An 11,709-nucleotide genomic window follows, 5' to 3' on the forward strand; every position below is an offset into this window, starting at 1 on the left:
ATATCCGAGTCAAGTGCAAGTGACTCTGCGTCAGTGGGAACATCTTTGGCCTTCGGTAAGTCAAACTGCTTTATTAATGATTTCGCCACGAGGTTGATTACATGCAAAAAGCATCGTGTTCGTGATGTGGGCCCTCCGAAGTGAGCTACGAGGTCGGCAAGCTCAGTCGTGAGTGTGTCATTAGAGCTTGCGTTGTCGGCCGTGATGCTCAGTATCTGCAGGATGGTAAGCAGCTGTACTGTGAAGCGCCGTCATCTACTCAACGCCAGCACTGTGAAGCGCTGGCACCAACCCCCCTTCGCCAATGCCAACACCAACCTCCCACCAACGCTGGCACCAACCCCCCCTTCGCCAATGCCAACACCAACCCCCCACCAACGCTGGCACACCAACCCCCCTTCGCCAATGCCAACACCAACCCCCCACCAACGCTGGCACACCAACCCCCCTTCGCCAATGCCAACACCAACCCCCCACCAACGCTGGCACACCAACCCCCCTTCGCCAATGCCAACACCAACCTCCCACCAACGCTGGCACCAACCCCCCTTCATATAGTACGCATCATGGTGAGTGGTACTGACCTTGTCAGTTATTCCGAAGTCAGCTAAAATTTTAGCAAAGGCCTCTGCGAGATTGGCACCAGAATGTGACTGACTTGCCGTCAGTCTCAGGGTGATGTGAAGCTAATCGAGCACACCCACCTGCGCAACTTCAACAACATCAAGAACCATGGCCAGAGGTTTGCCCTGGTGTTCAAGGTGCACAGAGACCACCACAAAGGCCTTATGATTAGGTGAGGTCCATGCATCTGTCGCGAAGTTGAGTTCACCATCATATTCCTTTCAGATTTTTAGTTTTTTTTTGTGACATTCGACAACGGTGTGCATCACCTGCAGCATTCGTGCGATCCGTTGTCGAACATTCGCGAATACAAGTTTCACGTCGTGTGACACCGTGGAAGGTGAAGGTAGGTAGTATTCAGGACGCCCCGTCTTCATCAACGACTGAAATCCTCGGTCGCTGACAGTCTCAAATGGTCGTAGGCTTTCCGAGACCCAACGCACGATCTCTGCCCTTTGGCAATGTGTCAGTAGCGTGTTCATGTACATACTAGTGAGTACTTACTTGGTTTCAGTCTTCGTGTGTTGCCTATGTGAATAGGTCACTTTACCCTTAGATGTTCTTTCGAAAGAGGACATGATAGTGCCGGATTTCAGTAAGTTTTTGATGACGCCTTCACGTGCTGCTGCTGCTGATTTAGTCTCTTGTGCGGCATCATATGCCTCTGGCCCCCAGCAGCTCTTGGCGTGCTTGGCCATGTTGCTCGTCGACTTCGCATCGCCCTTGTCGAGGTAGCGCCGAACGCGCTGTTTGCAACCCTTCCCCATGCACTGGAATACATGGGAGCGCCGCCCGCCAATATATTCAATGCTTGGTATTGGCTCGTAGAACGCATAAACCGGTGATGTCCACCCTTTTTTTAGCTTGTCTGTGAAATAAAAACTGATTAACATAATGGTATGCTCAGGATAATTAACTTGCCGAGCTCAGCTTCTGAGGTCTCAGCATCATCAGATGACGTCTCGGAGTCCACATTGATAGCATCCTGTATGCCATCCTCCTCTTCCGTTTGTACAGTAGCTCGCTGACTTTGATCCTGTTCAATTTGGATAGTAGCTTGTCGACTTATGGTGCGGGGAGGAGGGGATGCTTCTTCTCGCTCAGATGCAGAACTCGAAGGTATGTGCTTCATTTTTTTTTTGGCCAGTGAAGGCTCTTGACTACCGGTGCTAACCTTCCTTTTTAGCTTTGTCGTGCCTTCCGCAACAGCCTGCGCGGCCTTCTCGGTGAGTTTCTTGACCCGCTTATGAAACATTGTGGTGAATGGAGGTGGAGTGGGGCTTTCAAAGCTTGCGAGAGGTTGCGAAAGATGCGCTGGCGGCCTGTCAGTTTTTTTGGGGCCGAAATAAAGTTTTTTTAATTCTGTATAGTTTCTAATATATGTTAGTTTCAAATATATGTGCAATATATGTGACAGGTGCGACATGGCTACTTTTAGCCTGACGGGTACAGGTACCCTGCCACGGGTACCCCACACTCGTACCCGCACCCGTACCCGTCAGGGACCCGTACCCGTAACCCGCACGGGTTACCCATACCCGTGCCAATGCCTAGTTATGAGCCCTGTCTCGAGTCACAGGTACCCTGCCACGGGTACCCCACACTCGTACCCGCACCCGTACCCGTCAGGGACCCATACCCGTAACCCGCACGGGTTACCCATACCCGTGCCAATGCCTAGTCGAGACAGGGCTCATAACCTCTGAAGATCAGAGGCGAGCGGATCGGGCGAGGGGGCGCTAGTAGATAGAAAACAATTCTAACTTCAGTCTGGTATTGGGACTCTAGGTCCATAGTACTGTACCTAGTACAACGTTGCTATACTAATATGAGCGTTGCGGGGGATCGGGGTGAGACATTGCACACTAGCTCGACGTCACCTGTCCGATCCTCAATCGGTCGCGCTCGTACTACGTGGCTCCATCCGACGTCTCCGTTTCCACGGGATCCAACAAGTTCTCCAGACATTAATTTGATTAGCCACAGTCGATGTCGGACCACTAATGTGGAGCTAGAATCACCGGTAAGAGTTGATATCAGTGCACTAAGTACGCTGATTAGTATAGAGTCATGCGCTTTATCATTATCTACGCGCGCATGTCCCAGGATGACCAGATACAACATTTATATACACGCCCAAGAAGACCAGATTGAAGACGCTGCTGCTGCGCCTAAATCGTTATCTACGCGCCCAGGAAGACTAGATTCAATCACAGGCAGCGTCACTTGGAAGAAAAAATGATATGTTAGTAGCGCAACAATTTCTGGCTGAACATGTACCATTCTCAGGATGTAGTATATTTGTAACACATTGTAAAGAATCGCGATTGATTTGACTTGGTACTAGCTATGCTTGACTCTTTCTCTCGTCTTGCTTGTCGATGATCGATGGGTACCGAGACACAATGGGCTGGCAGGTGATCGACGAGCACGCGAAGCGAGCAGCACAGGTGTCAAGGGGAGCTTACCACCGCAAAGTCTCCCTTGTGACCGAAGATGGGTCCTGTCTTGTGATTAAATAGTAGTAGTTGTGTCTGACTGAGACGGAACCAACAAGTATTGCTCTGTGCTCCAGGTATGTTAAAGGTACGATGATGGCCCGGACGTTTTCTCGATCATGATGCTTATATTATCGCCATGGAGTGCTCCAGGTTCCGAGCTGCGAGGGCCCAGGATATCAATCTGGGTGAATATGCAAGTTACGGTCAGTCTTCAAGTCGGGACAGGTCTTCGTAGACTGGCGAAAGTAGATATACAAAGCTCCTATCTGTTCTCCATGACGACACCCTCATCGTTGCCCGCACGCAAGGAGTGCTGATTTCAGGCTAGGCGACCTGCCCAGCGAGAGTTGGGACGACCACAACAGATGCTATGGTGTGAGGCTAAGGCTCAGGCTGTAGAATGCCTGTGAACTGGCTTGTGCAGCGGAGTCTAAGGAAGACGTTGAAGTCGAGAAAGGGCATAGCGGCGAGCTCGGTGTGCCGCTGCATGGCTGCAAAGATGGACCCGACGTCCATGGGTCCGCGCTCAACATGTGGCAGCGGCACTGGCAGGGTATAGAGGAGCGAGTCAGCCGCTGGCGACTTCAAACTCCGCAGACCGTGCCGAGCAAGACTGTAATTCCATTCGGGATGCTCGCGCATGTTCTGGACTTGGGTCTTTGGTCTGTTTTGAGTCAAAGGTTACGCACAAGCCACGAGGAGCTCCACTCACGTTGCAGATTATCTTCTTCGCGGTACGTTAATTATGCTTCTATCAGCTGGAATCGGCCTCGAGCTTTCTGATCGATATCGCAGTTAACTGATCGATAGCATTGACGCCTGTGTCAGCTGGGCACGTTAGCGAATAGCCAATATCGAACACATGCCATGATGCGGTGCGCATTGCAGCGTGTTGCAACGCGTGGTGACAAGGCAATAATATATGATTAAAATGACACTCTGCACACACATCTCTTCCTTCCTCTCAGATCATTGCGATTTCAAACCAGCCTTTGCAATACTAAGGTGCGTTCTTATTGTTACTGGACAATCGATAAGATGCGACTTCTGAGCACAGACGATGAGCCGGTCTCAACTGAAAATCCTCTCTCAATTGGCATCGTCGCCTAACGATGTGGCGTCAGGTCTTGCGCAATGCATGGAGGCATTGCGTCTCATTTCCTCCCTGCCGAGAGCATCGCCCATCATGGTTGAGTATTCGGGTACGAAGGGTTCCTTAATCAAGGCATTCGGAAGGGAGCATCTCTCACGTGTGCCGTTCAGGGTGAGCTTCGTCTCGTTTCTCGCGGTTCACTCTTCTCTCGTGGGCTCCATGGTCTTACCAATGCTAAACGATTCGAGTAGACTGTTGTCGGGCTTCTCAAAGCTTCCATGGAGCTCCCTGAAGACTCCCGCATCATATCTGCTGCATTCTACCGTGAAGACGGGACAGTTGATCCTGCAAAGGTACTCATCGACGAGGACTCGTGGAAAGAGCTTGTACCATATGTGCATACACTGCACATCGAAGACGACCGTCAAGCGCATTCGTTATTTGCCACCCAAGTCCTGTCATCAGCAACTTCGCAGAGCGCAAGGTCGTCTCCCTCCCCAAGTCCAGCGCTGACTTCCCCAACACGGAGTTTGAATAGCAACGCGAACACTTTCATCCCCAGCAAAAATACTGTGACGTTGAAATCGCAGGATGGAACAAAGGTCAACCTACAAGCGCTCAGAAAGGGGAATATCTCCCCGGCATGTATGTATCTTTTATTTGAGGTCAGACAGGAAAGTTGATATCAGCCCGTAGCCATCAAACCGTTATCGTCGTTGGTGGGTCTAGCAGATGCATAATGCTACAAGATCAGGGTATATAATATGTTACAAAAGTTCACAGATTAGCTGTGATGTGATGAAGAACAAGATGAGAGATCCGGTGATTATGAGAAAAGGAATCTAAAAATTACTGAGCACCGAGGTACTCAAGAAGGGGTATTACTGTTTCTAGCTTTTTCCGCAGTACTGTTATAGGTGGCCTACGATTAGCGGCATGTCTTGCCTCCAAGAAGAGGGCTATACGTACTGAGCACAGGACAATGGTCCGCAATGTCTTTCAATACGCCTAATATGGTCCTTAGGGCCTGGACAAGTTCTTCTTCGCGACGCACGGGGAGCTGAGTTGTCCAGTCTGCTGTTAAGGCGCGCAAACGTGTGATTTCCGCGTGTATAACGAAGGAAGCGTTGATCCATATTATCTGACAAACAAATACTGTCAGAAATTACATACCAAAAGCTCCGCGTTTGATGACTCACAAAGGCAGGATCAAAAGATTGCAATGTATCTATGTTCACGCATTGCAGGGCACGCGCTATGAGCATGGCTGCGGTGATGATCTTGGCATTAGATGAGGCATAGGATTCACGGAAGGGGCTGTGCAAGCGGATGGTAGCGAGGGATAGAAGGGACTGTATGTGAACTGAACGACGAGAAACAAAATGAGATGACGGAGGTGTGAGACTCGATTGCGAGGACGATGGTGACGCCTCAGTTGTCAAGGACAGACTGGACGAAATAGATAATTGAAGGTGTTGTATGAGTGCGTCGAGTAATGTAAATTGCGTTTGGAATGACCGTGTTTCTTTGACTCGTGAATCTGAGATGCAAGGATATTAGAAGAACGAGGCTGTATACTGAATTTGCCTACCTGACGTGTATTGCTCAAATAGATCGTTCGCCTTGTCAAGAAGCACAGCTGCTTTTGCGTGAAAGGCAAGCGCTGAGTCGGAATCTCCATTTCTACTCAATCCGTCAAGGAACTGTTGTACGGTGTCTACTTGAGGTGTGGTTCCTTGCCTGTGGTCCACGAGGCGGATATCTTGATCGGATAACTGCATTCGTCCAGGCCAAGGGACGGTTACCCGAATAGATCTACCGATGCTAGGCGGAAGGCCCAAAACGGCGGACATACTCTTGTCTCGAGTGAAGATGTTCCAGAATGCATGTATGACTTCTGTCTGCTCAACATCGTCTACCGGATTTGGAAGGGTAGTCCTGAATATATCGAAGGGCATAAATTGCATATCTGCAGGTGTATTTGGTTCTCCTTCAGAAGGAGAAGAAGAATAAAGTCGGAATGCCAGAACAAGGTTGGCCGCCGCGCCTAAATGGTACCTCGCCTCGACTGTCCGTCCGACTCGGAATAAGTAATATGTAAGCAAGACTTCTGTTTGTAGGACGTGCAGCAAATCTCGAGTGCTTGTGCCGCAAGAAGGAATGATGTCAACTAGTTGACGCAAAGATGTCGATAGCAACGTCGACTCGAAGGCGGTCTGCGTCGTTTCCGTAATGTGGAGACATAATAGAATAATGGCGTTTTGCAATGCAATAGGGATACCACGGGAAGCGGTAGTCATAAGTGAGGCGCGTACGCGCGGTATATGTAGGAAAAAGCCAAGTTCATCCGCACAAGGCAAGATCTTGGTCAAACTGTTTGCAGTACCACGATAAGCGATCTATATGGACAAAGATACAATTGCTAGCTTACGATTCCAGTACAAGGTGGCTCGGAGGCTCTTCTTGAGCCCACCAGCTGCTCGGGCTAATATCACCCCAAGTAATTTTACCACTAGAGCTCGACGCTAAACAATGATGAGACAGTGTGATCACTGACTTGGAAAGACTTACACGCTCCAGGACTTGATGCAGATGAAACTGGCGCAGGGATATGGAAAGGTTGGAAACCAAGTGAGGAAGAGGAGCCTTGCGGGACGTCGGGCAATGAGTAAGGATGGTGGAGTGCAACTGTGGGCGTAGTCTGCTCAGGATGTTCGAGTTCTTCTACTCGAGCCCGAAGGCGTGCAAGTTCTTCTTCTAGCATGTGTGTTCGGGACCGACCATGGGCATCCGTGTATTCACAGTCGTCGGGCCTGTTACCACGGATGCATTGACCACACACCGGTCGGGCACCATCGCACCTCTAGCGAGACAGGTGAACAAGTCTCAAATAACACAGATTGCATCTACGTACCACTTTTCGACGTCTGCACGCAATGCACGCCTTTCCGCGTTGGAGGCCTCCTAGTGGTTGACTTGATGTTCTACTTGAACCAGATGTAGTCATCGAAGATAAAGGAGGGAGTCCTTGTGGTGTCGAAGTTGCTCTGGGGATGCCCCGCTTACTGTAGTTATATACATGTCGGCGGGGACGTCATTCCCGCATGAAGTGTCCGGCTTCGCATAACGGCGGTGGCGGAGCTTGGCGGCTAAGCTTACTAGTTGCTTGAAAGCAGCTCGGGCAGTGCCACCTAGTGTCTGCGCAAGTGTAAAGGATGTGTAAGCAGACAAGCACGTCGACATGATCTGGCATCTGTGAGATGACAAAGATCAAACCGTGACTCACATGAGTCTCCTTCCAAAACATACCAGAAGTTGCCTTCAAGTTGCAGAACGTGACAGTCAATGCCAGGTTAGGCAGTTGGTTAAGCGCGAATGCAGTGTTGTTCGGCTTTCCGGTACACGGGTATTTTCAGAGTAGCCGTAGCCGTAGCCCCGGCTTTTGAGGGCTCCCGCTACTGAACTGGCCCAACGTTGACTCCATGCACTCGCAGCGCCGGTAGTTACTACAGTCACGGTGTTGACCCACTCGCACTTGCAATCTTCACGGTATTTGTTCCATTTCGACAGCGGCTGGGCGTCAGAGTTCAACGAGGGTCAACCCAATATTGTTCAAAGCGAACCGAACGCACCTGCAGACTCGACTCGGAGGTTCAGATATAGTATGACCACCGGGTACTCCATCGCTTTGAATCCTCTCTGGAAGACCTGTTCAAATAAGTAGTAGCAAGTTGGCCACACGTATGTGATTTATAGGTGGCAGCTCCTCCATCAGCCAGTGGTTATTGGGTGAAGGAATCATTCAGTACTAGCACGCAAGTTGGCAAGGCTGTGCAAGGGTACGTTCCGTTCCCATGCCCGCTGACATAAATGCTGACCATGTGCCACCAGTGGCAGTGGTTGCAGATCTTCCACCTGCCTGCGCAACGGGTTTCGCCTGCTACCGTTTCTTCACCGACCACACAAGGAAGATCTGTCAGTGTTCATTTCCGCCATGACAGTGTCTGTATTTTTTTATGTTGGTGCCCGGATGTCATTTGCTGATTTCAGCAACAAAAATCTTCTCAGCCGACTTGCTGCAGCTGATGCGTACTATATCATAGTATATGATGCTGGGTTGTGAGTGATAATCAGTCCATATATCAAAGCAACAAATACAGCTGTTTTTTTTTGCGACATGTTAGATAACACAGCATGGGATTCTGGTTTTCTAGAATTGGTAGCGCTCTACCTAGTAACAAATGCTACAATCTCCTCGACGACCTGGTCTTGAAATTCGTAAAATACCGCATGGCCTCCACCCTTGATGACAACAACTTTCTTGTTAACAAAACGTTGGGTCACTTGTGTCTCGGCAACCACGTTGTCGAGTTGTTGATCCGCGTCTCCATATATATGAAGCAATTTCAATCCCTCCCTCCCCGCAGCGAAAAGCGGCTCAGGATCTTGCTCGCGTGTCAGGGCGTTCTCCACATCGTTGGCGTTCACGTGACTGAGTTCTCCAACCCAAAGTACCCGGACGCCCCAGCCCGAAGCGTTGCACCCATTGATTGTGGAATCGACAAAGTCAATCCTCGCTGTCAATGCTTCTTTGACGTCCTCCGTAACGAGTCCTGGCCGAAGGTCTCTCAGGTGTTCTTTTGCCATGTCCATCATGATTTCTCCAATGTAAGGGAGAGCAGAAACATAGATGATGCCTGACAGATAGCCTGCAGGGCAGTGCGCGATGTCCGTCGCAATCGTTCTTAGGTGAGTGTTGTTAGAGCAGGAATGCCTTCCTACACAACTGACTCACCCCCTAAACTCCTGCAGATTGTTGTCAGATACCCTGCAAAAGTAGAGTTTGTCAACTCACCAACCGAGTAGATACGGGTTTTCTCGTTCAAATCCCTTGACCACAGCTACGAAATCCGCAACGAACTTCTGGGAGGTATAATCGATCTTATTCAGAGGTCTTCCGCTCCTACCGTGAGCTCTCATATCATAGCGCACCTGCAACATTTCAAGTATGATTTTAAAAACGGTTTGGTTCACGCGAAGACAATAGTTTGACCGTCGAGGTTGCCAATGCCTTCAGCAAAGATTTCGCGACCGTCGGAGGATGTCACAAACTTCGAAATTTCAACAATTTTGTTATTTAATGGGATATCGGATGGTGGGCTATTATGTATGTGTATCGAACTGCTCAACGTAATTTGCGGGTCCGATGGCAGGTTAGGTACGTGACAATACATTTACTCCTGTACCTAATCCAAAACCAGATTCAGGGTATCGTGTGGACTAATACAAAACATGTTTCGACTTCGAACTTTTGGTCCAGTTGGCACTGCCAACTTGATAGTGAGGACTCGTAAGCATATTCACGAGATGATGCCGTACATAACATATTTTCATATTCAAACCGCTCAGATCTTGAACAGCCACACCCGCCCAGTAGCGCCCTGAATAACCATGAACTTTGAGTATTTTGGAAGACCGTGCAGCTACCATGGTGCTGATTACTGTTAATGATGCTGGACTGTTGAAAAATTTCAAGTAGGTTTCGGCATGGTGGTATCGTATCCCCTAAAAGTTTGCAAGGTCGTGCGAGGTGCGTTCCATTCTCATGCCACTGACACCACTTCTGAATGTGGCGACGCTGGTTTGCAGATCGTTTCGCCGGCCATAACTTTTACCTGGGACCGCTTCTTCATCTACCATACCAAGTACTCAGTGTTCCATTCTACCATTGGCGATGTTGCCTCCTTTTTTATGTTGGTGCCTGAATGCCGTTAGCTGATTTTACCAATGAGGCCTTATCACCGCAGCGATGAGCAGCCTGTGTATGATACTGGATTGTGAGTGATGATCAAAACAGATGTCAAGTACTAATCATTGAAAATCACTTACAGTCTTTTTGGACGTGTCCGGCTGCTATTGGCGGGGCTGTGAAACCCACTTGAGGATCAAAACAAGGGGGCGAACACGATTTATGGAAGACTTCAAGCACATGACCTGTCACATGACGTCCATTCAAGCCTTGGTTCAAACTTCAAATGTTAATCCATTGTGGATGGGGGTTGTACCAGCAAGGCCTTCATTTAGGTTACCCACCCAAGACGACCCAAGATGCAAATGTCACCGTTCTCCTGGCTTCGAGGCATGTCGTGGGGGACGCGGGTGTTTGTTCCTACAACACTAAAATCATATGACGCGGTGGTGCATTGGCACCTATCATTACTCTCTTGTTGTTATTATCCTCTACAACTCTATCAGCTCCCCTTCTCCCTTCTCTTTTACATCAGAGAAATCATTCGGTCAGCAACCACATGCCGAATATTTCTCATTGTAACGAGGAAATTACCAGGGGGCACTATGAACGGTGAGAGTTATTTAACATATGAGTTGGTACATTTTCTACTGTCACATTAAACCAGCGAACCACGATGTCTGATCATTGGTCTGGAAAAGATCAGTGGTGCCAAGCGCATAGGGCTCCCCCCCTCATTGGCGACGAACGTGTTTGCTTTCCCGCTGCCTTTCCACACTTTCATGCTGACGGATCTTCATCCCGAAGTATCCCGAAAACCACAAGGGCTGAATCGGTGCGCAGCGATCGCTTACCTTCATATCGCAGCTTTCGTATATCGAGGGGTCTCATATCCCGAACCGGGTAGATAAGGATTTCAAATTCCTTGGCTGTAGCCAAACCACAGCCCTGAAAACCACACGGAGGAATAATAGAATTCCCCAGAGGCCTGTTGCCGCTACCATGGCCCCTTACATGCGAGTCAAGGCACACTTTTGGTTATCCATGGTGAGTCTAGGAAGAAATGGTGACATCACTTTTGGATATCAAACAATACTCCCGACTCCTGGAATCCAGATGCTAATTTGAAAGATCTCGCGCAAGTCTTACACGCATTATATTAAGAAAATCGATTAATGTTATCATTCTTCTAAATCCATTTAATCATCACACTAGTGGGGGCTGGGTTGATTTACTATGGGGTGATCCAGATCCAAGATGGGATGTGGGAATTGATATGTGGCGACCTAGCGCGCCCATGGAAAAATGAGAATACGGTGACTTGTTACCCTTTTGAAGTAGATCGGCTCTCTACGGCGTGAGAAATGCAAGTCCCTGAACCAATTACATGAGAGGCAAAAATTTAGACCACCGCTGGGTAATATTTAGCACATTTCCTGGTCATTCTTAAGTCGACGTTCGTCGCCCTCGCAATATGCACATGCTGAACTCTTTTGCGTGGTTCGCTACGTTCATGCCACTCTATCACTCCAACGCCTACTCGACATCCAAATTCCAGCGTGATACGTCGCCCAACAAAAACAGCCGCCGCTCGCAGGATCGCCCCCAACCCCTCTGCACCCTTTCAATTCCTACAGGGGACGGGTGGCGCTTTTCCACGCACACCCCTTTTTGGCTTCCTCATCCTCGTGTCCCAGTCTCATTTATCACACAGGTTTGTCACCCTCAGGCTCTCGCACAAA

At 49.2% G+C, this 11,709-nt stretch overlaps 4 protein-coding genes across 4 annotated transcripts; 1 reads left to right on the plus strand and 3 right to left on the minus strand.

Moving 5' to 3' along the window:
• Positions 1-686: 686 nt before the first annotated feature.
• DEU56DRAFT_892819 (uncharacterized protein) lies at positions 687-1,517 on the minus strand (the record flags this gene model as incomplete). The annotated part of the gene is made up of 3 exons (XM_041356328.1): positions 687-842; positions 894-1,077; positions 1,129-1,517. The coding sequence occupies 3 exons, from the start codon at positions 1,515-1,517 to the stop codon at positions 687-689; spliced, it is 729 nt and encodes a 242-aa protein (XP_041204240.1).
• A 2,689-nt stretch (positions 1,518-4,206) lies between these two features.
• On the plus strand, positions 4,207-4,637 carry DEU56DRAFT_694551 (uncharacterized protein; the record flags this gene model as incomplete). The annotated part of the gene is made up of 2 exons (XM_041347199.1): positions 4,207-4,389; positions 4,470-4,637. Coding segments are annotated over 2 exons (351 nt in total), but the record flags the coding sequence as incomplete, so codon positions are not given.
• A 430-nt stretch (positions 4,638-5,067) lies between these two features.
• Positions 5,068-7,225, minus strand: DEU56DRAFT_916796 (uncharacterized protein; the record flags this gene model as incomplete). Its single annotated transcript, XM_041357907.1, has 7 exons — positions 5,068-5,126; positions 5,188-5,359; positions 5,418-5,758; positions 5,810-6,591; positions 6,650-6,743; positions 6,790-7,081; positions 7,133-7,225. The coding sequence occupies 7 exons, from the start codon at positions 7,223-7,225 to the stop codon at positions 5,068-5,070; spliced, it is 1,833 nt and encodes a 610-aa protein (XP_041204242.1).
• Positions 7,226-8,445: 1,220 nt separating this feature from the next.
• Positions 8,446-9,219, minus strand: DEU56DRAFT_916797 (Alpha/Beta hydrolase protein; the record flags this gene model as incomplete). Its single annotated transcript, XM_041357908.1, has 3 exons — positions 8,446-8,962; positions 9,010-9,024; positions 9,074-9,219. 3 exons carry the CDS (start codon positions 9,217-9,219, stop codon positions 8,446-8,448), a joined length of 678 nt encoding a protein of 225 aa, XP_041204243.1.
• Between the last annotated feature and the right edge of the window lie 2,490 nt (positions 9,220-11,709).

This window comes from Suillus clintonianus, assembly GCF_016758775.1.
Source record: "Suillus clintonianus strain FC179 chromosome Unknown DEU56scaffold_93, whole genome shotgun sequence".
NCBI lineage: Eukaryota > Fungi > Basidiomycota > Agaricomycetes > Boletales > Suillaceae > Suillus > Suillus clintonianus.